The sequence below is a fragment of the Copidosoma floridanum genome, unplaced genomic scaffold (assembly GCF_036245765.1).
Source record: "Copidosoma floridanum isolate Cflo_tuat_1 unplaced genomic scaffold, Cflo_Japanese_pri ptg000004l, whole genome shotgun sequence".
NCBI lineage: Eukaryota > Metazoa > Arthropoda > Insecta > Hymenoptera > Encyrtidae > Copidosoma > Copidosoma floridanum.
Window position 1 is genome coordinate 33,347,652 of NW_028321881.1, and position 26,267 is coordinate 33,373,918.

Here is a 26,267-nt window from a genome sequence, read left to right on the forward strand (position 1 = left end):
TACACTTTACGCTCTCTCTTCCTTTTTCTCTCTCTCTCTCCCTCTGTCTCTAGCCTCACCTCCTGGTCAAACGTCCGCGAGTCTAACCCAGCGCAATATCGTCTGGGGTGCTCGAGCAGGTCGTCCATTTTACGGCTTCGCTATTTCTCCTCACTCCCTCTTACCCTCTTTTTTCGTCTGAGCTGCTTCCGTCGTTCTCTGCCTGGATACTTCGTCGTCCAGGAAGAACACAGCAGCTGCTAGGCTTGCGCACACACTTCTCTTTCTTTTCTCAACACTTTACACACCTCGAAAACTCTCTCTTTCTCTCTCTTTCTCTCTCTCTCTTGCCACGAAAACCTGCAAACCGCCGAAACTCTTGCTGCTCGCACCCAGGCCCACGGCTCGAGACTCTCCGTGAGACTGACTCCCGGTCTCTCGCTTAGGTAAAATGGTAACCGCCACTTCTGTAGTGCTGCTACCACGTATCTACCCTCGCAGTCACTTTCGACATAGCAGCTACTGATTGTTCACATTCTTCATGTCCTTTTGCGCTAGCCCTGCTGCGTCTCTGCAGCTCAGCTGGCTGTCCGTTGGCGTCCTCTCCTCCTTGTCTTAGCCTATATACAGCTCCCCAAAAATAAATAAATTTGGAGAAGCTTCGGCTTTATGCTCTGTGTATATACGTTGAATCAGCGAAAGCATTTTGAGACGTAGAGGCCATTTTTCCTCATTACAAATAGTTTTAATTAATATAACAATGAAAATTCTGAAAGTTATTATGCACAACAAAATTCAAATTTTAATTCTAGAAACAATCAGTCTTATCGAAACAGAACAAATAGTTGTTATAGGTATCCTAAAAATATCTATAATGGGTATAATTAACAAAATTTTGGTTCTAATTATCAGGGACAAAATTTTTAAAACTATCAATTGATCAGAGATAATTATTCGCCTCGTTATTTAAGTTTGCAAGCGACTCACGCTCAACGTCATTCGGAGGTAAACTTCCAGCGTTTAAAAATTTTGTTAAGGCTAATGGGCCACATTATACTATTACGATACCATCGTGTTAGGTGTTTTGTTATAAATCATACTCCATTTTTAAAGCTACTCGAGGAAATAATATTATTATAAAAAAGTGAAATAAAACGACCCATTTAGTAACTTAAAAACCAAGCTTATGAAAACAAAATTTCAGCCACTATATTTGATCTTAATAAAAAGTTAGATAATTATTAAGATAAAACCAACCAAAAAGTCCTCATGATAAATATATAGCAGGGCCACCAGAAAAATTAGATATACCAGGATACAAAAAATTTGGTATTATACAAGTGAATATACAATTCCAAGATAAGTATAATAAAGTTTTGACTGGAAGAGGAGATAACTTTTAAACCATTACTTGCCCTAATTTCCAAAATAACGAAATCAATCAGTGTAAATATAGTAAATTATTTCACAGCAAGTCTCAATGCACTTTATGACATTACATTCTTTAATACGATAACAATATAAAACGATACAATTTTAACTAAGAATAGTAAAATAAAGATGAATCAGTTAAATATACTAGTAACGCCTGTAAACGTCAAGTTGTGCAAACATCCAATTAACTCCAGGTTATTTACCGCGAATAGATGTAGCAAATTGTAATAAATATTTAGGTGAAGGAAGAGTGCAATGAAAACGATCAATGTACTATTATGGCTATTAATACTTGTGAAGAAAATGTTACAATCCATGTAGACCCAATAGTGACTTTGCCCTTTGAATAGATTAACCCCGAATTTGACCTGGATACAATAGTGAAGAAGAAATTTTCATAGTTTAAATCAATTATAAACAAATTAAAACACTCAAGAAACTCGTGCGTACAGGTAATTTAAATTTAGTAGAATGAGATACATTTTATTGTTTAATAAAAGAATATCTAAACATTTTTTTACTACCAGGAAAGTCACTACCGTGTACAAATTTTTTCTTCTATTGAATGTTGAGAAAAAATAACATCCTTATTATTATCAAACAATACTACCATCCAATTGTGCATAAAAAAGTTTTAGGGGAACATATAAACAAAAAAATGACTGATGCAATCATTAAACCTACATCATCACAATATAATACTCTTCTTTGGATTGTTCCAAAAAACCAGATAGTAAAGAAAATTCAAGATGAAAGGGTGTAATTGATTTAAGAAATTTTGATAAAAAACACATTAGTGATGCATACCCGTTACTGAACATATCTCATATCACAGATCAGTTATGTATGTCAGTATACTTTTCAGTGTTCGACTTAACAGGTCGATTTCAATAAGTACCGGTAAGTGCGCAAGATAAATTCTATACTGTGTTTGCCACACTACATTGACATTACCAATATAGTCGCATGCCAAAAGGTTTAAAAAATGGACCCGCTACCATGCAGCGATTAATGGATTCAATAAACTGAATGTTAAAATACTAGCGTACCTAGACGATATTATAGTCCATGCGAAAGATTTATTAGATCCTGATCAAAAAGTTTAATTACTTATTAACAAATTAGGAGCAGCAAGAATGGTTTTTCAACCAAGAAAAGTCGAGTTCTTCAGAAAAGAAGTAATACTCTTGGGCTTATTGTAAGTCAAGGGAGAATTGAATCAGACTCCAAAATGATACAAGCCGTTAAAGAATTTTCCCAACCAAAACTGTGAAAAGTATATGACAATTCTCAGAATTATCAGGATATTACATGCGTTTCATTGAAGCTTTTTTAAAAATAGCAAAGCCACTATCAAATTTAGTTAAAAAGGGAGAAAAATTTGAACGGACAAAAGTACAAAAAATTTTTTATATTAAATACTAAAAGACCATCTAGTTAAGAGCCTATCTTATAATTTCCCGACTTTAAGTTTCCCGTGATTTAAGTTAATAATAGATGCATCTGACTACGCTATTGGAGCGGTATTGAGTCAAGTAAAAGAAAGGTTTAACCATCTTGTTGCCTATTCTCCAAGAACTGTAAATAAAACCGAAATAAACTATTTCACGACTTGAAAGAATGCCTGGCTGGCTGCAGTATATACAATACACTATTTTCGTTTACTATTATATTACTTCTTAGGAAATAAATTCGTTTTTGTAGCTGCTCATGAGCCGTTCAATTAGATGCACACAAGTAAAGATCTGGTACAGCGTTAAATGCGCGAGGTATTTAAGTTTACCGATCACAAATAAACCTTTAAATACAGTCCTGGAAAAATTAATACTAACGCTGATACATTATCTAGAAACGCAGTAGAACCATTTCTGTTTGCAGAAAATAACAAAAATTACGGGTTATGATTATTAAGAGTAATAATGGGTTGAAAAAGAATAGAGGATATACGGAAAACAGAATTACAAAGTCAGAGAACAGGAACAGAAGGAACATCTTAGTTAACGACTGCCTAACCTAAAACATCTCTAACAACTCTGAAGAAAGCGGTAGAAATAACAAAAACTTAACCAAATCGAGAACAGATGTACTGTAACTGGCTAGTGGCCTGGGACGACCCTTTGGTTGAAAAAAAAATTAAGAACAGCCCAAATTAGATCATAGTGTCATCGCTTGAAAGACTTTTTTACAAACAGTGTCCCAATCAAAACTATTACCACCAATTTTACCAAGTGTATAAAAAAAATCCCCATTAAACCGTCACGAAAATCAAGCTCTCTGAGGACTATCTTTTCAGATACTAAGACAACTGTAAATTGAGAAACGGCTTCATCACCATTATACATATAACAGTGGCACAAACGAAAATAAACTGCAGAATGATCAAGAAAAAGTAATTTTGCCATGAAGAGGGATAACACATGTTGGTGCAACTTCAAAAAAAGCATGCTAATACACGTGTACTTACAGCAATAAATTTTACGCCTTATATAATAGTATTTGATAAAGTAGCAAGATACTTGAGGATAAAAGGTTACAAGTTTGGTTACAAAGGTTACAAAGGTTACAAAATAGATTACATTTATAAGATTTTATCAAGCGACTTTAAGAAATACAAATTGTGGCAGGAAACCAACAAATAAAATTAAAAATGCAAGCAAAAACGAGTTATAACAAAAAAATAAAGACTTAAAATGTCAAACCAGGAAGTTGCGTGTGCGTGAAGAAGAAAATACGTACTTATAAATTGGATCGCTAGTATAACATACCCCTGAAAGTGAAAACAGTTTTAAAGAGAAGCAATTTATTGGTTAAAAAAAGGATAGAAAAATGATGAAAAAACTTACCGATAAAAAAAAATCTGTACCAAAATAATACTCTTGTAAGTGTTGTGTTCTTCATGCACTGCAGGAAATAACAAACCATACAATGTATAATAAACCAAATTATATAACTAAATGTTAGAAAATCTAAATAAACCCAGGAATATTCGAGCTTCAACATGAACTTAAACATTTAACCACACATATCATAAAGAGAATTTGTAATGATTACTAATTAAAAAAAAAGCTTATCTGGCTATATTATAATGACTATTACAAGATGAAGATGATGATTTGTCCAAGCGTTAGGAACATGTACCAAAAGTCTTAAAATAATAAATTATGTCACTAGATTTAAGCATATATACTAGCTCATAAATCATGAGCAATTACAATTCTTAAATGCCTGTATACTATTCCAGAATTTCTCATCTACACACAATCAAAATGATTATTTATATCATCAGCAATATTTTCTACGTTTTAATTTAACTAATAGCCTGAAAACTTGACGTAAACACTTTTTTTTCTTTATCAATTTTATAATGTAACAGAAACAGAGAAAAAAAGGAAAGAAAGCAAATAGTATTATATTGAGTTCAAGAAATACACTTATACGTAATGACTGCAGTAAATAAGTTAATAAAAATGTCAAACATTAAAAGTAGCACCATCATACCTATGTATCCCATATAGTTTTTTTAAAGAGATAACTAAACTCTACTTCATATGACATCTAAAACATAGTTGTCTACATCTACAGCCATGTGTGAGGAAATATTGAGGTAACTAAAATCTGAATACTATATCAAGATTGTAGTGAGGAGCTAGAATTTAGAGGTGATACAAAATATATCTACATAGAACATGTATTTGTGCAATATAAGACAGTTCTTGCTCAAAATATGAGTAAAAATAAGTAACTATTTGCAATTATCTCTCATTTTTTTAACTTTTCCAGAACCTGATGCTGCTTCTATGATAGTATAAAGGGCATTTCTCGATCCCATGCGATAAAATTCTGATAGAAATTAGTGAACTATATGAAAATAAACTTACTGCTTCAAGCTTTATCTAAATATTTTTAACTTTTTAACTTTCAAAAGATAATACTATTTTTATTTTATCATACTCTACGTAAAATACCAATACTTACAAAACTTCTTTTTTAACATGTATATATCTAATAGCAAAATAAAAATTAATCAAATTACTTAACTAGTTCTATGAGTTGACTTCTTTAACAAGGCAATACTTTCATAGTTTTTATTATTGTATATTTAAGCGTTGTTTGGATTTATGTATGTATCAGTATCATATTGTATATGGACAAATAAAAAACTAAAATTTTTTACATAGTCTATCACCAACATCTCCAAAAAAAGCAAAGCGTACATAAAACCTTATACTTAAATATGAATTAAAGTAGAATAAATGTACATTAATTCATGATCTCACTCTTAGTTCTATAAATGATCTGATTATTCATTATTAGTGTGTACAAAGACTATTTAGTTTTATCCTGGGTAACGTCGAAAAATATTTAAAAAAATGTATTTAAAAGTATACAAGCAAGTGTGTATATATACAAATTTATATTACCAGCTAATAATGCCCACGGTTATGTATACGCTAGCGGCCCCCCCGTCTCGGCTTCGCCCGAGACTCACCAAATAGAATACCGTAGTGTGTTGACATGTAATGTGAAACGCTTTTAGTTAAAAGTTTAACACCTATTTCTGGCACTTCTCAGAGCAAAAATCTTCTTATTAAAAACATATTTGTTAAGAATTCAAACAGTTTATGGGGTCACGAAAAAGCCCTAAAAAGTGAAAAAAATATAATTATGCTGAAAAGTAACGTGCATTCCTTATCCCACAAAATAATCGTTAACCCTAAAAGGCTATTGACTTGCAGTTTCTCCCGTATAATCTATGAACAGGAATATTTTTTAAAGCTGTAAAGATTTAAAACTCACAAAAAATACGTAATTTAAAAGAATTTTTTTCTTTGATCTCACAATTTTATTACCACAGAAACGAAGTCCTGGAGCTTACATTTTTTATCGCCACAAAAATACAAATACATATTCAACCTATTTAAAAATCTGAAAAATTCAAGAGATCACTATGAGATTAATAGTGGAAAGCTTATCTCTCACTTAATAAATTTATTATTTATCGATTTTTATGCTGCTTTAATCCCGATAAATGTTCAGTGTCATTTTCTTGACGCCGAAAATTGTATTCATTAGATGCATTTGAAGTTTCCTTTCCAGTTCGACATCTGGCTACTTTAGGCATAGTTAAGACTTTTGTGCGCCCTAAAGGCTATTTTTTTAACTTTATTAGGTTGTTACGTATATTTGTTAGCAAGGTAGTTCGACGTCCAATGACTCTGAAAAAACCGGTAAGCTTCTTAAGGTGGTTCTTCACCTAACCCATTTACTTAAACTTACAGAGAAACTTGGAGGGATTGTTATCAAAGTTATAAGGCATCTTCTCTTAAAATTTCAAGTCCCTTTATCAGGCAAATTTTTGAAAACAAGTCAGTCAAAAAATGCACTTTTAACATGTACTTTTATGTAGGTTACTTTTCCATACTACGATATCATGTAAAATCTCGTAAAGTAGACTTAAGATCGTAATAGAAAAAGCTTGTAGTGAAAGAAGAACTTTTCAGCTTTCTAATAATATAACAAAAGTATGGGCTAATCAGGGAAATAGTATACGATATTTAATCGTAAACGTAATCAGTTATCGATGATGCAGAAATCGGTGGCAACGTCTGCTTGAGTAGGAGCGTACATGCCATTTTCAGAACCTTGCGTCAAAAAAAATTTTGTTTATAACTCTTACTCTGACTTTATTAGCATGTTTATTTGTATGTAAATGCATGTTTATTTGTATGTAAATGCAATGATATTATAGTCAAGTGCCAGTACAACATATTTTATGTTGCAAATAATACGCTAATCGAAAATTAGAAAACCACAGGGTCCCGTGTCGCTTTGATACGGCAACATCGTGAAGAACCACCTTAAGTAAACAACTCTGCTCGTGACGTCCGCCAGTGAATGACTTACTTAGTTTATTAGTGACCGGCTTTACATACTCTTTTAGTCGATGAATCGTTTCCGGAAATGGTAGTAAAAATGTATTTATTGGCAAGGTAGTTTAAACTTAGGTGGCCCTTAAAAGAACCGATGAGATTGATGGCTTAGTAGGTAACGTAAATACTTATAATCGCCCTGAACAGGGCCAGTGGTGAAATTTGCAGTTATTCCTTCTTATTATTCTTGATGATAGAGAGCTAGCTGTGGGTAGCTTGACTCTTATCCTTGGAGTCTTTGCGTACGGAGACCGTACTGGAGGGAGGTACGTCGCTGATCAAAGAATATCTTATCTTCAGGTCGTTCTGCGCATAACCAACTGCTCATCATTAGTCGGGAAAGTGGGCCTGGATAATACCTTCTCTGTAGATATGCTGCTAGGATGACTACTAAGACGGAGGCCGTTGAGGCTGCCTGTACTCTTCAGGGCTGTCTTCTCTGGCTTGTATTTGAAGTAGAAAAGTCTCTGAGGGCTGGATGGTTAAACAGCCAAAAAACTCTCAAGTGTTCTTGATGACTCCTGTTATTAGTGCACTGCCGATGAACAACTATGATAATTGACAACTTGATGGGGCATCTTATAACCAATTTTCACTATCTTTGATTGCAGATGGTTTTAATTTTACCTTGACGCTACCTAGTGGATCCTACTGAACTGAAGCGCAAAACTAGCCTATTTCAACAAAACTTTGAGCTTATCTATCGCTATTGTTATTAACTTTTTTAGGAAAAGAACTATGCTTTAACCATCTCGAAATCATCAAGAATTAGTGTGCAAAATTTCAGAAAAATCGGTTTCGTAGTTTTTGCGATTAGCGATTACAGCGGTTTTAGCGACTTTGCTTTATATATTAGTAAGACAAATGTATTAGTTTTTCAAAAATTTCATGTCTCACTGTAGTTTGCTAATAAAATTAATTTTAAAATTAGGGGGGTTGGTGTTGGGCTTCTACGCAGATGTGAGTAAAAGTGAGCGAGCGAGCGAAAGAATTCAAGTGGAATTTAGTGCTATCAATGTTAGCGTGCGTGGCCTGCAGAGATGAGTTAGAGTAGTTTCGATATCCCACATGAAAACACGCGTGTATTGCCCATCTGTCCCAAACATATATACATGTGACTCTATCTGTGTCATTAAATCACGCTAACGAAGTGACCTGCTACCAAGTGGATACTTTGGGTTGCTAAGATCAATTGGACCCAAGCCAGGTGGTGACTCTGACTAATAAATCTCAAGCTTAACAGCTTCAAAGCGCTCGCAACATCACTGGTATTGAGGTTTAGGCTACTATAATTTATGTTAGCGTGACGTGCAAGCAAAATAAGCCCTATGGCCATAGCATCGAAAGCTTTTTCTCTCTGTATCTGGTAAAGCTTATCTGGAGGACTCTGTAAGATAAGAGAATAAGGAGATGGGATCCGAGCAGCATGCTTGCAATAATTATAAATTTAAACTTAAAGAATCGTAATAGTTAGTACTAAAGTAATACAATATTTATTATGTTTCTCTATTACTCAAACACAGCCGCAATCTTATAAATATGCTTGAATTAGAAGTTAGTTATTGAAATACTAAAAACAATTTTCTTTATCCCAAAAAAAAACAAAAAAAAACAATAAAAGTCATGATTAGATTGACCCCTCTTATTCACTGCATCGTATAAGTAAATATATATTCATATAATTCTTGTTTCTAAACCTTGCTTTTTTTTATCATTTTAATAGTTTTTCTTTTATAATCCTGCTGAGTTCTCAATGAATCAGATATGTTATCTTTGGGGACGGTAAAGATAAATGATAATACTTAAATAGGGGTTAAGGAGAGCTGTTGAGAAGCATGAATGCGTGTGTGGGAAGCTGGAAAACTAGATTGTGCATTACGTAAAAATAAGTGAATAACTATATGAGTTTAGGGGGAGCTGAGCAGAAGCTAATGTCAAGTTTAGAGGAGTTGGGGGAAGCTGCAACTTATTTTTATCCATACAACTACATATAGCGAGCTCTCTCTCTCTCTCTCTCTCTCTCTTCAGCACTTCGTGCTGGTATAGAACGCAAATCCCATACTATAAACTATGGCGAATAACACCACAAATGTGAACACTAGCAGATTTGTTATAAGACACGTAAATGCACAATCTTTACCAGCTCATTTACATGGCATTGAAAGACTTGTCAAAAACTATAACATGGCCATGTTTGGTTTTAGTGAAACATTTCTAAGCCTAGTACACCAAGAAATTTGTTTCATATACCAGGATATCGTTTAATTAGACATGATCGGATTACCAAGGGTGCTGGAGGTGTGGCTGTTTATTCTCACGATTCACTCAAATGCAGAATAATTAAAGTATCTGACACCCCTCCTGTGTATGTTAAACGTCCGGAATTCTTAATTGTGGAAATCAAAATCAAGTATTTAACTATACTCTGTGTCGTAGTGCATAGCTCGCCTAAATCTGGATTCTGGGCTGATGTTGAGACCACAGTAGTAGATAGTGCTTCCGCGTATGATCAGCTAGTTATAATAGGTGATTTTAACATTGAGTGGAATGTTAATTCTACTAATAAAAATATTCTCAAGTGTTCTCTGAGTTCCATGAGCCTGGAGAGGTTACCTTTTAATCACATTCATCATGATGCGAAGTCAGATTCTACAATTGATTACATCTGCTTGAATGAAGTTCGCTATGTAAAAACTTGTAAGTAACTGAGACAGCCATAGATCTCTGCATACGATGTTATCATGGTTGAGTTAGATATTCTAGCATCTATCTTAACCTCCAAAGATTAAGAAATATTTTCGGTCCTACACATGCATTGATGAAATTAAAGTGCTTAATGATTTGAGTGAAGTTAATTGGAGTTTTTTTGCAAAATGTTGATCAGAAGGCGTAATCGGGTATGGCGAGATTATCGACGTTATAAGACTAATGAGTTTCATACTGCCTACAAACAACTGCGCAACGACGTCAAATTAAATGTAAGGAATGCCATGCAGGCACATTATAGACTTATTTTTTCTGAATGCAAAACAACTGCATAAACTTGGAACACCATAAGGTCATTGGGTTTAATTAGACGCAGTGAGCCCACTACAGATTTCCCTATCACTCCTACAGAACTTAACAAGCACTTTATTGAACCGCAAGACTCTCGATTACTACCATTACCCCAAGGACTGAGAATCTCACCAGACATATATTGACGGCCTTCAGCTCTGTACATTCTAATGCAACCGGAACTGATGGACTAAACTTAAGATTTCTCAAAGTATACATGCCGGTTATTTTCCCAATTTTGATTGATATATTTAACTCATCACTCCAGTCTGGCGTTTTTCCAGACGTATGGAAGTGAGTACTAGTCTTGCCAATGCCCAAAAAGATTAGTCCTAATCTGGCAGGCCAGATTTCAGAACAATCAGCATATTGTGTACTTTGGGCAAGATTTTGGAGGCAATTGCATTAAAGCAAATAATGAGTTGTCTTGATGAGAATGATATACTCGATTGTTTTCAGTCTGGTTTCCAAAGATAGTACTGCTGCCACACTGCACTGATCCGAATAGTCGCCGACATTAGGGAGGCTATAGACGGGAACTATGTTACACTGATGATAAGCCTTGATCAGTCACAAGCCTTTGATGTGGTCAATATTAACTTACTTGTTGCCAAACTTTTGACCATTAGCTTCTCTGATGTTGTGGCATCGTGGATCGGGTCTTACTTGACTGAAAGATCGCAGACCGTTCGTGCACCTACTGGTGAACTTTCTCAGACACTCTTTCGTGGCTCGGGTATGACTCAAGGAAGTTTACTTGGGTCATTGCTTTTCTCAATTTTTTTCAATGATATTTCAGTAAATTTTAGAGATTGTAAATATTATATTTATGCCGATGACTTTTGTTTTTACATACAAGGTAAGGCCCAAGAGGCCAGAAATATTATACAGAAGGTGAATAAGATTCTAGAAGATGTCTCAATGTGGTTAGATATAAATGGCCTTATTGCTAATGATAGAAAAAACAAAAGTAACTTGGTTTGGCACAAGAGGTATAAATAGTTGTCTATATGCAAATAACTTATTACCTGATATGTTATTTAACGGAGTAATTATTGAACCCACTAAAAAAGTTGAGCTACTAGGAATCATGCCCGATAGTACATTGACATGGAGACCACATTGTGCGATAGTTGCAAACAAATGTTACTCTGCACAGATAAGGTGCTTTAAGGACAGTCTCTCGAGTAGCACTAGACTTCTCTTGGTACGTACACTTATATTTCCACACTTGTATATATTGCTGAACTATTTACTTGCAAATCTACCTCACCAAATGCAATCAACCTCAGAAATTCGAATACTGCAGAGTTACTAGTGACACGTGTTAATCTAGATGCTTATAGACATTCGTTTACCATTGGAGCTGCCATTGAATAGAATGCGTTGCCTGCTAACCTACAATACATCTAAACTCCAGCATTGTTATAAAGCAGATTATTTAAATATGTCTTTAGTGAATATTTTGGACTCAAGTTATGAAATAATATATTACTTCATATGTTGTTACATGTGCAATTAAGTTAGCCTATATTTAAAAATTTTAAGAATACTGTAACCATCAGTAGATTTTATTATATTTGATTTTTGCTATTTAATTTATTTTAAATTTTAACTATTAATGTACATTTTATCTCAAATAACTTTATTGTAATTAATTTATCTGTGATATATCTTGTACTATTGTGACCTGCGTGTCACTAACCTTGTATAAACTGCTTTTAGCAGTCTTGTAAAAACTTGAGCCTAGGCTAATATGGATCGTAGGTCCTTAGCTTAATTTAATACACTCTACACTCTACTCTCTCTCTCTCTGTGTGTGCGTGTGTGTGTGTGTGTGTGCGTGTGTGTGAAGTCACTTTTACAGGCATTACGTGCTTTTGAGATGCATACTGATAATATGGGAAACTTATGCAGATTGATTGGATAAAAGTGAAAAAAAGTCTGCATAAATAAGCATTTTACTTTTTGAAAGTTACCATTTATCAGATTTGACGTATAAAAATATTTTCGAATACAGCTCTTCATTTCATTTTTTTGTCTTACCAGGAGCACATGAGGAATAACTCCGGTGACACACCGTGCCAGTTAAGCTGGCACTCTCCACACCAATTGTGCATTGGGTCCACTTGCCAGTGTGTAGCCTTTCCCTGGAGAAGACTCTGCATTTCAGGACTTCTTCTCCATTCCGGTTAAGCTGGTGCTCTCTGCTGAAGGATCGGATCAATGCTAATGAGCATACCCGGAAAAGCCCCATCTTTTCAAGGACGGCTCCTCGCCGGTAAGGCTGGTGATCTCTGCCTGGCATCGGATCCGCTAATCCCTATCTATAGCCCTAATATTGTTTCGCATTCACCCAGGCCCAAAGACCTGTGGGGCAAGGAAAAATCCTGGAATCACTTTGAAGGAAAATTCCACGGAAAAACCCTCCTCGAAACAGTTGGCGTTGCATAGGAACTTTTTTCGGTAATAACAGTTTTAAAAAAAATCTGCACTGACTGGGAATCGAACCTATGACTACTAGAACTACGTTGTATCTGTAATAAGCACGCTTACCACTGAGAAAACGCCGCTCCTCTATACATCTCTTTATTATATCATATACATTTAATACCAGCCTTAGTGACTTACTTCCTCACTCCTATTTGACGCCTCATAATTTTGGAATATTCTCTCAGCCCCCTTCTTAAAGTAAAGAAAAATTTTAATATCTCTCTGTTAAATCAAGCCAGCGAGAAATATTATATAAAAATGTAGCCACCTGCCCCCTCAGTACCCGTTGCACTTTTAATAGCCCTTTTTCGCCCCCTGATCCAATTACCTATTTGGGTTATTTGAGTAGAATAATATAAGATGGTCAGAATCATTACAATTCAATATTGTTGTATAGTTTTTTGCTTAACCGTAAATGGAAAATATTAATTAACGTGTAATTTGATAAAAAATCTGTAAGAAAAAATTCAAAAATCTAATTTTTGTAGGTAAAATACAAAATTTTTTTTACAAAATTCAAAATTAATTTCAAAATTAATTAATAAATAATTTACGAAATAAATTTTATACATGAAAAATAAACAACAAATAAAATTTTGTACTAGTAAGGTTAATGTCAATTTAATTTACAAAAAGATTTTGGTTGTTAAGTGAGAATGATTAAATCAAGAAGTGATAAGATTGTTGCACTCTATTAGTATGACTCAAAATTCAACGGTAGGTCAGGTGGTATGCTGACCAAATACTTTTGATGTAATCCACCAACTTACTTGGTTGTTGTGTGCTAAAAATTTTAAACAAGAGGTGATAAGAATTACGCTTGGTATAAATACCATTCGAGATTCAACAATAGAATAGGTTGAATATCGATCGAGATACTTTCTATGTACTTACTGAAATTCATTAGTCGTTAATTGACATTCTTTGGAACAAGAATTTTATTTATTGGATTCTGAAATATGGCCATTTATATTTATTTCACATTCAAAGTTGAGTTTAGTACTTGTGTACCTGTGTTTAGTATTTATGTCCTGCTTCCATTTTTTTTAGGTATGTTAAAGAAGTATTCAAACTTAAATGCTGGTAATCACAACCTTCACTTTGTTTCAAAAGCTAAAATTATGAATTACTAACTTAAAATTCTCAAAATCTATTGTTTTATAAATATATGTTTGTTAACCACATTACATGTATTGAACATCATCAGGTGCAAACGCTATAACAAGAAAATGCTATAAATCAGATTTTTTCATAGCTATGGTGTGCAATCACAAATCAAACAAATTAAAAGTATTTGTTTTTTTCAAATTTTTAATAATACAATAAGATTATTTATACTCAACATTACTGTTAGATTATATAGCGCAAAATTGCAGTTTGTTTTACAAATTACAACAACAAAAAATTTTTTTAGTATGATCCTTTAATTTATATGAAGAGATTTGCTTTAGCTGCACAAAAGCCACCGCAAACGGCCCACTTAACTGCTAAATACGACATTTTGACCGCGTAAGTTTGGCTTTAAAACACTAACAAAAAAATAATAAAAATGATAACAGAATGTGTTCTCAAGTGTCTTAGTCTCAGCTTTCGAATAGTGTTAATCATTTACACGATTTTTCCTTACATAACCTCGGAAACCGCAAATTATAACAGAAAATATATTTTGAGATGATAGTTGAATTTTTTTTTTTTCTTTTTGACCACACAGATCAAAAGATTAGGTCTTTTTGCTTTAATAAATTTTGTAAAAAAGGTGTTTCTCGTTTTGACGAATAATAAAATGCGAAAAGGGCGATGTTTGAATACTGTGCGCGCCAGCTGGGCGTCACAACGTTACGAGGTGTTGTCAGTTGATCTTTGTGTCTGATGCATTGCAACAATAATTAGCAATTTTTACAGGCTTGAAGTTAAAATAATTTTTTTGTAAGATGATGGCTCGATTGAATGATTTATGTTTATAGTCATTGTTTACAATTAAATTAAATACGATTGTATAAATTTGATTATTCAGTTTCCTATTTTTTATTTTTACTCGTAAATTGTTAATTTTATTACCAGAAAAGCATTTTGCAGGATTCTTGAACACGTAACTAGACTTTCGTTTATGATATGGTTATGTTTAATCCAAAAGATTACAGCAGTTGACCATCGTTATTGAATTCTAAAGAATTAAATATATTAGCTCACTGTTATAACCATTTCAAAAAGTAAATAAGATTTAGATTGTTATTAATGTGATGGGCGTTGTAAATTTTATTTACATTACGTAAAAAAATAATTTAATTAATGATAAATCTGTTATGTATGTCTGAGTTCTAAGCTCATAAGTGCGCACGGTGTTAGAATACTTCTTTGTTTCACATTTTATTATTTATAAAAAAAACAAAAAAAAACTTTTCTTAAGAATGTTTATCGAAATCAAAAGACCTGGTTTTCGATCTGTGGGGTATAGAAAATTTAAAATTTGAAGATTAAGCTGAATACACATTTACATTTTAATTTGCTTTTTTTAAGGGTATGTAAGTAACCGTACCTATAAATAACGCTTAATCTACGTATAGTATACGTGTAGTAATTTGGCTAGTATTCTAATACTCAGTATTTAATAAAACGATAATATAAATAAGCTAATCAGTGAGTACATTGACTTTTTTTTCATCGTCAAAGCATATAAATATAATTCTTTGTTAGCAGTAAATGTATATCTAATAATTTACTAAGTTGAAATAGGACTTCAGTTTTAGGCTTTTTTTTAGTGCTTAATTACTTCAATCTTTTGCAACGAAAACAGTTTAAGAAAAAATATTTAGTTTGGATGTGAGATAATTAGAACTGCTCTAAAAATAATATTCACAGAATTAAAAATTTCAATCGAACAAATTTGAGTAAATTATTTTTGTAAAACCATATTTTACGTATTGTAACGGGGTGTCCGTATTCACTTATGGCCCTGATAGCCACAAATCAGTACTAGGGATACTCTGACCGTGACTGTGTTTCCCGGGCACCCACGGAGACACACTCGCATTACAACGCGGACAACGAGTCCGCTTTTCCTCGTTCACGTCTGCTTGCTGAGGGGCCAGCTCAGCTCTGGCTCAGCTCAGGACGCTCGCGCATTGGTGTTTACGCGCGAGCCCGCGGAGGCAGCAGGATAAGGCCGATGCTCGGCTTACAGTTCCCTTTTGGACGCCAAGATTGCTGTATAAAACCTGTAAAGAAAGAGTAGCCGGAAGGGCTTCGTGCAAGAAAAGGCTCACGCAAAGCCAAACAAACATTTAATGATCAAAAGAACGGAAACTATATTAATTGCACTAGTACAAAAGCATACGCGCGCGTGTGTGTGTGTGTATTTCGCTCGATCGTGTTGACGGCAAAGCCTGTACGGTCGAGGAAGGCTTTCCTCTCGGGGCCGACGGCCTGCTATAATTCGACTGGGCATAAAGAGAGATTACGCGGCTATTATGATTCTCGCGCACGCACTGCGCTTACCTGGCTTTTCGCAGCCTATTATTTACACTAGCTCGCCTAGCAGTTGGCCTCTCAGCAGGAATGCTCGACCTGGTGTCCAGCCGGTAAGTCTTCTCGTCGTAGGTACGTGGCTACTGGAGCGGGCGAGGCGATGGCGAGGTTGTCCTCTCGTGGCTTGACAAACGTAGCGGGCGAGAGACACACACGTGGTTTACCTACCTATACCTAATCTCTTCTGGCCTAATGGCCAAGAGCGTCCCTCGCTAATACTTATATCAAGACGCTTGTCTCTCCTTTCTCTCTCTCTTTCGCACGCATTATAATGCTCCCTTCCCCTCTCGCTCTTTCTCTCTCTGGCCTTTCTTCCTCGCGCAGTCTAGATGAGTGTAAACGGCGTTTGAGTATTAACCGCCCGTTATAGTATTCATGCATGGAGTTTATTCAGGACTCAAGACTCAAACGAATCCTTAAAAAAACGTTGATTCTTCGTATTTACTTTTACCTAATAATAATAATTTAAAAAAAAATCTATGTCTTAAAAACTAATGACATAAAATTGAGTGCTAATTGTAGAAAACTGTTAAAAATCTGTAACGTGTTTGAATCGATAAGCATGCAGTAATAAACAAAAATTATTTTAATTGATGATCTTGATAGTATGAGCGGGATCCTCTTGTACAAAACTTTAATTTATAATTTTGTTGAAAGCCAAAATAATTTTAAGGTATTAGAAGTTTCATGTAACTTTATCACTGGTATAACAAGAAGTTTTTGTCATACATGTGTATTTTCAAGTGAATAGGCTCATATTGATAAATGTTCTGTTTCCAGAACTTTCAGTCCATCCATGTCCTTGTATGATGAAACATGATTTGTTAAGATTGAATTTGAAGAAATTGAAATTTTTATGTTGAAAGAAATTTCGAACTATTCGTAAAAATGAAAAAACTCTTCCCTGGGTGTGGATTAACCACACAACTTCCTGATTGCTAAACAGTTATTCTACGACTTGAGCTACCGTGGGGTTGTGCATTACCACATAAAAAAATGTGTGTCTATGGTATGAGCTGATATTCCCTTACTCTAACTCCTTAAGGAAATGACAATTAAATTAATGTTATTATTACTAGAGTTAGACACTATCAAAAGTACACGCTTGGAACTGCCATTTAGATCTACTAAATAAACAGTTGCAAAAAACTGTTTAAATTATTTAAGATAAGATTTTTATGATCCTTAAAAAAAGCCTTGGAACTAGTTAATCAAATTTAGCAAAACTTATGCAACAATAATGAACCGTTTGAAAACAGACAAATTGATTACGGTAGTGATTTTGGAAAAATACTTCCTGCTATGAAGAAAGGTTAAAGAAGTGCGATAATATCTAAAACAATCAAAACTTCTTATTTTTTGTGATCATTCAATGTAAAAAAGAAAAAAATAATCTTTGTTTAAGTATGAATGAATTTTAAAAATTTTTAAAGAAATGAAAATATAAAATTCAAAATTGTCAAAAAAACCATAAACAGATCATGTATGTTTAAAAATATTTTTAAAAAATCAGATTCAAATTAAAATGGAACAATTTTCACAACATTTAATAAGTAAACAAATTTTTTAAATAATGAAATATTGCTTTTTATTGAAAAAGGATGTGATACTCTCACTCATTAAAGTGAAGATAAAGCTAACTATAGAACTATTTTTTTCAAATTGGTATTAATATTTAAATATTTATTCCAGTAAATATTTTTAATATTATTTGGAAAGTCTCTAACCTTATGAAATGAATTTAATAGTTAGAGCAGTAGTAATGGTAATTTGTTATTTAAGTAAGGTAGATGGACTATGTAATGTAACAAAAATTAAATATAAAAGAATTATTTAAACTTGATATTAGATTGAATATTGTAACAAATGAAAATTTGTTAATAAAATATAAATCTTACATTGAATTCGATTTAAACTTGATTAAATATTTTTTTTTTTTTTTTTTTTTTTTTTTAAGAAAAACTGTTATTTCTACATGAATAATTGAATATTGCTTTCATATGTAAAGAAAATCAAATAACCTTTACATTCAATTAAAATGTATGAAAGGAAAAAAATTTTGTTGAGTTAATGTTTTCAATTAAAAAATCTGTTAGTATAATTTATCTAAATCTGTAATAAATAAAAATATTGCTGTGTATTCAGAAACTGTAGTTACCATCAAGATAGATAAAAGATATTTAACCATTATTTTAATTGTTGAAAATTGAGTAAAGTTTAATATATTATAATAGACTTGTAAAGCATATAGTACAATGAATAACTTGAAGATTATATACATTACTGTTTGAAATATCATACCACACAACTCTTATTTTGAGTTGTAGTGGTTAGTGATTGGTGCAAAAAGTGCCACGTATACCTTGTGACATCATAAAGGGATTAAGACAGGGCTTATCCAAATCCCCCACAACCACAGTGCCCATGAGCTAAATAGGTCAACCTTATAGTCTTAAATGATAATAGAAAATGTTTTCTTTAAATAAATGAACTGAGTTAGTATATCTATTTCCAAAATTTCTAAGCTGGTCATTACATTTGGAAGCATTATTTATGCGATGCCAGTCCAAGCCATTGATAAAATTTTATTAACTTGAGAAATGAAGTAATTGATTAATTTTTTGTGCAACAAAGTTTTTCCAGGACCTCTTCATCATCATTTAAATAAAAATACTTGGAGCTCATCATGTTTTTATAAAATAAAACTTTTTATTTATATTATGTTAAGTCTTATTGTTTTAGTATAAGTTAGTTTTTTTGGACGTGTAAATTAAGTCATAAGCATGATGTACCTTTATTTTAAAAATTTGATATGTGTGGAAGAGCACGGTTTTTTTTATAGTAAAAAAAATTTTCTGTGAAATAACAATTATATTTTTTCGTTGTATCGCCTGCATTACTGTTTTCTGAATTTAAGAACGACGCAAACATCTTGCGTTATTGAAAAAAGCACATTTGTGCTAGCTTGACATGCTTCCCCCTCCGCTCAGTACTACTATAGCGGAACGTGTGTATAAATATATATGGCTGCTACTACTGCTGCTGCTGTGTTTTAGCTGCTGCTACTGCTGTTACTGTGTTTTAGCTGCTGCTGCTCATGCTAATGTAGTATTTGGAGTTGGTCGTACGAGCTCGGAAGTGGTCGAGTTTTTCCGTCTTGAAGGCCTTCTCTGATCTCTCACCGACTTCGTATTCGGATTACTAGGTCGTACCGTATACTTTATACGGCTGCATGCATGTTCCATGTACATGGTTTATGTGTGTGTGTATGTGTGTGTACAGTGTACACACACACATACACACACATTTTGATAAATTTTAATGAAGATTAATTACAGATCCACAGATTTCTACAACACGATTAGGGACAACTATTGATACAGTTTTTGCAAGATTTTTAGATAACATTACATCGATAGTATACGCATTATATATCAGTTATCATAAATAACCTATATTTTTATTTTTTAAATTAGATGATCATAAAATAATACACATGAGTGTTCAACTATAGTTAGAGCCAGTTCAAATGTGGATCAAGAAAGAGTCAAAGTACTCTTAACAGTGCCAAACGTACTGTGTAGTTATTTTTACAATACTAACAAAAAAATTCTATTATTTATCAGTTGATGTTAGAATATATATTAATACCAATTGTATCTACACTTTGTATATACTGCTATACTCCGCCCGAATAAATACCTTTTTTTACCTATATTTATTTCACTCATTTTTTTCAATTTTATTAATTTCTCATTTTTTTATTATTCATTTTCTTTTAGCAAATAATATATACTTACATATTCGACATTAATTTGTTAGATGTTAGTCTCAGAAATATACGTGTGTAAGAGTGAGTGAGTGGGTTAGTATGTGGGCGCTCGCATGCTTTGGCATGTATATGTATGTGTGTATCTAGAGACATTATTGGTACAATGAATGTTGGATAATGTTTTTCTGTCACATTTATTAGGCAGCTTCGCTTCTGTCAGGGGCCCGAGACCCTTTACGCTTGGTTTTTTGTTTGTTTTGTTTTAAGATATTTATTTGAAATATTGTTTCTAGAAACATAAACGTTTTTAATAATTTTGCAAAATCATCTATTTTATTGAGCTGAAACCAATAAATCTGTTAAGAGTATCTTCCATTATTTTATCTTGTATTAAATTTTATTTTCCTTGAATATTGATTTTTGCTCATTTCAAAGGTGTGTAGCTACGTTTCATACTTTGTGATATTTACTAGAAGAACTTTAATTTTTTAGTTTTATGAGATTTTTCAGTATGATAGATTATGAAAACGATACATAAACGTAGTTTAAAAAATAGCGATAGACAGATCAACCACAAAAAATATTCTAGACATACAGGTGTAGCTTTTCGAATAATTAAAATATAGATTAGGCTTATCTCCAATGCAACTTAGTTGCACGGAATTTAGTATTTTTTTAAACACATGTCACCCCCCCCCCCACGGTAAAGAATTGTTAAAATCTGCCAAATTTCAAACTGAAAATCAGATATAAAAAATAACGATAGGCTAATATTATTTGGGACGAAGCATCAATGATATAAAAAACAGCTTTAAAAATCGTTGATGATACATTAAAAGACTTTCGCAATACTAAAAAATTATTTGGTAACGAATTAATAATCTTATGTGGTGATTTTCGCCAAATTCTATATCGTAAAAAATAGTTATAATACAATGATTGGAAGAACTAAAATTTGTATCGCTGGCTTTTTATAAAGTTTTGAAATTAGAAACCAATGAATCATGTTTGTTCAGAAATTTTTAGGAACAATGATGAACTAATTTTACAACAATCATTGGAATCATTTTTTTATATATCTATTGATATAATTCTAGTCAGTTAGTCAATATTGTATTTAGGCAAGTAGTTTTAAGTTGTTACTTTTAAGGATGCTGCTTAAATATGTAAGAAAAACTCATTAAAATTAATTTAACGGCCTATGTATCTTTTAACTCTGACTTTATTACTGTGCAATATTTATTTATAACTTTCTTTTGTAATTGCTTGACAGTGTAACTAAAGAGGTCCATAAGATTTAATTTTAATATTAATAAAATAAACTGACAATATAGCTTATAGAATTCTTGATATAATGATCAAAAATGTTATGAAATGAAATAACAGAGAAAATGGATGAATTTTTTCTTACTTTGTGAATAGGGAACTGTGGGGACTGTTGATAATTGGGTGGAATGCCCCACACAAACAACCATATATTATTAGAAGATGTTTAAGTGTAAATAATTACGCTCAATATTCAGCAGTCATGCTGATTGCCCTCTTGCTCTCTAGCGGTCATTTTTTATACTGTCTAATTATATATGTGTAAAAACTAGACAAACTTATTTATTCAAATAATGTTACTAGATATTGTAATAATTTTCTTTAAAAAAAATTTTTTTTAATTTTTAATCCTTACATTGAACTTAAATTAGCCAATGTATAAAAAATCTCAACTTCCTCAGGTCGTCCAACAGAGTAATATAGGCAGCATCACCTTGAACAGTAGCATGGAAGAAACTGAGTTGGCAGCTAACGAGTCGAGAAACCCAGACAGCACGACTAGTGAAATTTTTCTATCTTCTTGTCCAGTTATTGTGATGCCAACGATGTTTACTCCCACTGAGGAGCATGCCGAAGTCATAGTTCCGATGGAACAGCAATTTGCTAGCCTGGTAGGAAGTGTGGATAAAAAGGAAGAGTTTGATTTGGCCAAACTCGAAGCTGACTTCGAAGAGCAGTGTGACATGACAGGTATGTATAAAGGTCAGAGTACAGTATTGACCTAGGTTAAGAAATTTATGTACTCAGTTGATTTCCAATAAATTATTGTTAAGTTTAGTATGGGAATTAATTATAGATAACGTAACAGTTTTGATGAGATTTGTGAAGTAAATACAAGTACTAAATGAAATATTAACACTTAAAATTTAACTTGTATAAATTAGTCAATAAACTAAATTACACTAATGCAATTAATTTAAAAAAAATCTTTTTACATATCGTGAATTTTAATAACAAAAAAGTGTTAGTAAGCCAGAGTATATAAGTGGAATCTCAGATGATCTTACTACATAATTTCAGTCGAGTTTGACCCTGATGAATAGGTCTTCGTGACAAAAAATCTTCAAGATTATTATTTTAAAAATCGGTGTATTTTAATAAATAATTCAATGAGCATCATAATGTTGAGTCAAAGTTCACATAATTACTCCCAATTAATTTATTTTATTCACGCTTTACCGACGTACACCCTTGTAACATAGAAAACATACGGAACTGGCAGATACAGTTAGTAAGGTAAAATCAAATATTCATACTAGTAATCTACATTACGTAAGTAATCTTAGTAATCTACATTATCGAATAAAGAGAAGAAAGTCAGCAGAAGGACTATAAAATAATATCATATTGAATTCCCACAAAAAATTAACTAACCACCATATGTATTTTAGTTACGAAAGAAAAAAAAAAAGATAAAATTCAAACAATTTTACTTATTCTTCCGACTAACGTTGTCGTAAGCGCAAAAAAATTTATAGTTATCGTTACGAATATTTTAAGACAAATAAGAACTCAAAATAAAAGCAATCTTGCATTCTTACCACTGTGATAATTTTTTATAACGTACAAAAAGCATGTATAAGTTTATAATTTTCTATTTTTTGTTCGTTATTGTTCTTAACTGTACTCATCAGACTTGAAAAAGTATGTTACATTCGATTTTTTCATTATATATTGAGTGCTTTAAATTATTTTCATTTTGTAAAACTACTAGTGTAATCTGAATAGCATGTAAAAAGAGAAGTGCTTTGCATAAGTAATCTCCCAAATAGTTGACTTAATTAGTGGAATGCAAAGAAAAACTTTTTGACGGAATCAAACTGCAGAATGTCTTTAAATGTTTAAAATTATAAAGATAACTCTAAAGTTTCATGAATAAATTTATGTTGGATATTTTAATCATAATGTTAGAAGTTTCTCTTAGTTTGTACAAATAAAAAGTGATTTTTACGTCTACTTTTTGTTAACCATGCTGATATTCCAACTCATCTATTTTAGCGATTTTGGATTGCAATCACACATAATTTTCATGTTTTTTATGACAAGATGTTTTAACTCAGTAAAAAACATATAGTCATTTTATGACTTAGTCGTTTAGTAGTAGTCTATTAGTCGACCAATAATTTAATTTTCTGCTTTGATTAGTCATTTCACTATATAATGAATTTTTCGACTTAAAAAAAACTTCTTCTCGTTTTTTTTTAATTTCTTGACATGACTTAAATCGTACGTCAGTAAAAATATGACAGTAAATTTGATTCCTCCATAAGGATAAAAAGATTTGTTTACGCATTTTCTTCTCAGTATTATTGGTATTGCATTTACTGGACTTTCAGAATATCTACTATTTGCATTTCATGTAAAATCTTGTATTTATTTTTTGTGCTGGTAATAATATTTTGACGTGTAGTGGTTTTGTGTTAAGATCATTGTTTTCATTGTTCTTAACAGAATTGGCTTCATTATTTGTGTTAATAGTCCCATATACGTTCTTTCGCTTTTTGGCTATTTAAAGTTTGATGGCAGTTTAGCCTATTATTAAAATACAAGTTTGCACAGATATATGTACTGTTGTATTGTGAGGTGTTGTATGTAGGCATACCCAATGGCTGTACTACGTGGATTCTGGAAAAGCTCACACGATACAGTTACACGAGCTTAGTATAACACGTATATACATTTCACAATTTTTTGGCCAGAGTCTTTGGCCCCATTTTGACGGAGCAACAATGGACGGGACGCTTAATAACAACCCTTCATTTTCGATATTTGCCATGTATGTCTTACTCGCTCTCACAGGTTTAATGGAGGTTGACTACCTTAACCAATTTACAGTCAGTTTTTAACTAAAATTGGTGCAGAGCTTTAAAAATGATTAAAAAAATTTATGCAAAGTTTCAACAACTCTGGATGCTTATGAAATGAGAAATTAATAAAACAAATTTTGTGAATTTTACATACACACATGTAGTCAACAGTAAATTAACATCTTCCTTTTTATTATATAAAATAATCACGTCGACTAGGTCCTTGTAAAAACCGTTATTAATGAATAATCTGGAGTGTAAATACAACTCAATATTAAATTACCAGACACGCGCACACATTTTTAACCTAAAAAAGGCACAAAGTTGGACCTCTTTCTCGCACTCCCTAAAGGTAGTCAACCTCCTTACTCGTCTCGTCCATTGCTACTCTGTCAGAATGCGATCAAAGACTGCAGTTACAAAAATTTGGAAATATTCATGTAATTCCCGAAAAAAAACTTTTTAAGCCCGTATAACTGTATCGTGAGCTTTTTCATAATCCACGCATACATACATGACCACGGTCCAGGCTTTCTGCTGATCACCAACGAAACCCAAAAATCTCAAAAATGTTTGTCCAGACCACCGAGACTCCCCAAAAGTCTCAAAGGTCTCAAAGATTTTCTATAAGACTTTCGAGACTCACAAAAGTATCGTAGGTCTCAAACATTTTTTTTGAGACTTCCAAGAGTCTAGGAAATGTCGAGATTTTTTCGAGACTTTGAGATGGGACCAAGACGAGACAAGGCTTTAAAAAAAGTTTCGAGACCGTGACCCAAAAATATCGAGACCGATACGAGAAGTCTCGTTGCATTTTTCGGTATCGTACATGCCTAACTCCTATGTTATTTTTCTCTTCACTTTGTCATTTGAATCATCAATTATTACTTATCATTTCTTATTTTTCCATAATATATATCACTGTTCTTATTCACACCTTGAATATTCATTTAGGTGGTGCACTCATATCGCAAAATTATTTTCTTTCTTGCTTCTCTGCAACTTGTTGTTTTTGGCACTATATTTACGGATTTTTCTCTTCTTTTTCTATGACTAGATTTCGGACAGTGTATCTTGCACTTTATTAGTCATGGTCTCTAAGTAATATCAAATTTGTAGGCTTTTAAGAAAGTCGTCAACATTTGCAAGAGAGAGGTCCGACTTTTTGACACTTTTACATTACTCATATGCATGCACATCCTATACACAAAAGTATTGGAAGATCAATGATCTTTAGGATCATGTTTTTAAAAACATGTTTTGAGAGTCAGTGCAGTCCGCAGAAATTATTTCATACTAATAACCCCTATCTGATCTGAAGAATGCTGTTTTATAAGCGTCGTATACATGTATTTTGGCTTAAAAAATTCTCGTTTTATATTGGTAACCGTAATGTAACATGTGAAAAAAATTTCTTTTCAAGTCCTAATCGCACAACTTTTCTTACAAAACAATAAAAATCGCCATAAATGGTTATTTTTAGACATTTAATTACAGAGCTGCTACTGGTACTAAAAACTTATTTGGGGCTTAAATTGTAGGTATTTATAATAACTAGTTTTGATGAAAATCTGATTGTAAAATTTGCAAAAACGTAAAAAAGGTATTTTGTAAAAAATAATGGAGAAATTGCCAAGAATGGTCCATATTTTATTTTTTAAAGCAATATGTATTGCGCTTATGTTTCTCTTGGATACAATTATTGTTTTGGTTTAAATTTTTTGATATGTATTTAGAATACTCATAATGTCGGCAAGCTCTCAAATAACGCATTTCAAATAGAGAAATTTTGTGGCTTCAGGCGCCGAGGCGAGCCAGTGAAGGAAAAAGAACGTAAACATCTCTGTTGCACTGCCCAGACTCGGGTAGGTAATCGCTTAAAAGTGAATGCACGGCTTCAAATCTGCTGTGTAATAAAAAAAAAAAAAAAACCATCACTCGGAA

The 26,267-nt window shown here is 32.6% G+C and overlaps 1 protein-coding gene across 2 annotated transcripts in view; it reads left to right on the top strand.

The window, feature by feature from the left end:
• The window catches only part of LOC106640139 (uncharacterized), a 520,358-nt gene that overhangs the window by 402,487 nt on the left and 91,604 nt on the right, over positions 1-26,267 (top strand). For both annotated transcript variants that reach the window (XM_089595683.1, XM_089595692.1), the window contains exon 7: positions 21,918-22,206. In XM_089595683.1, coding sequence (XP_089451809.1) covers positions 21,918-22,206 — 289 coding nt within the window. The remainder of the gene's footprint in view (positions 1-21,917; positions 22,207-26,267) is intronic.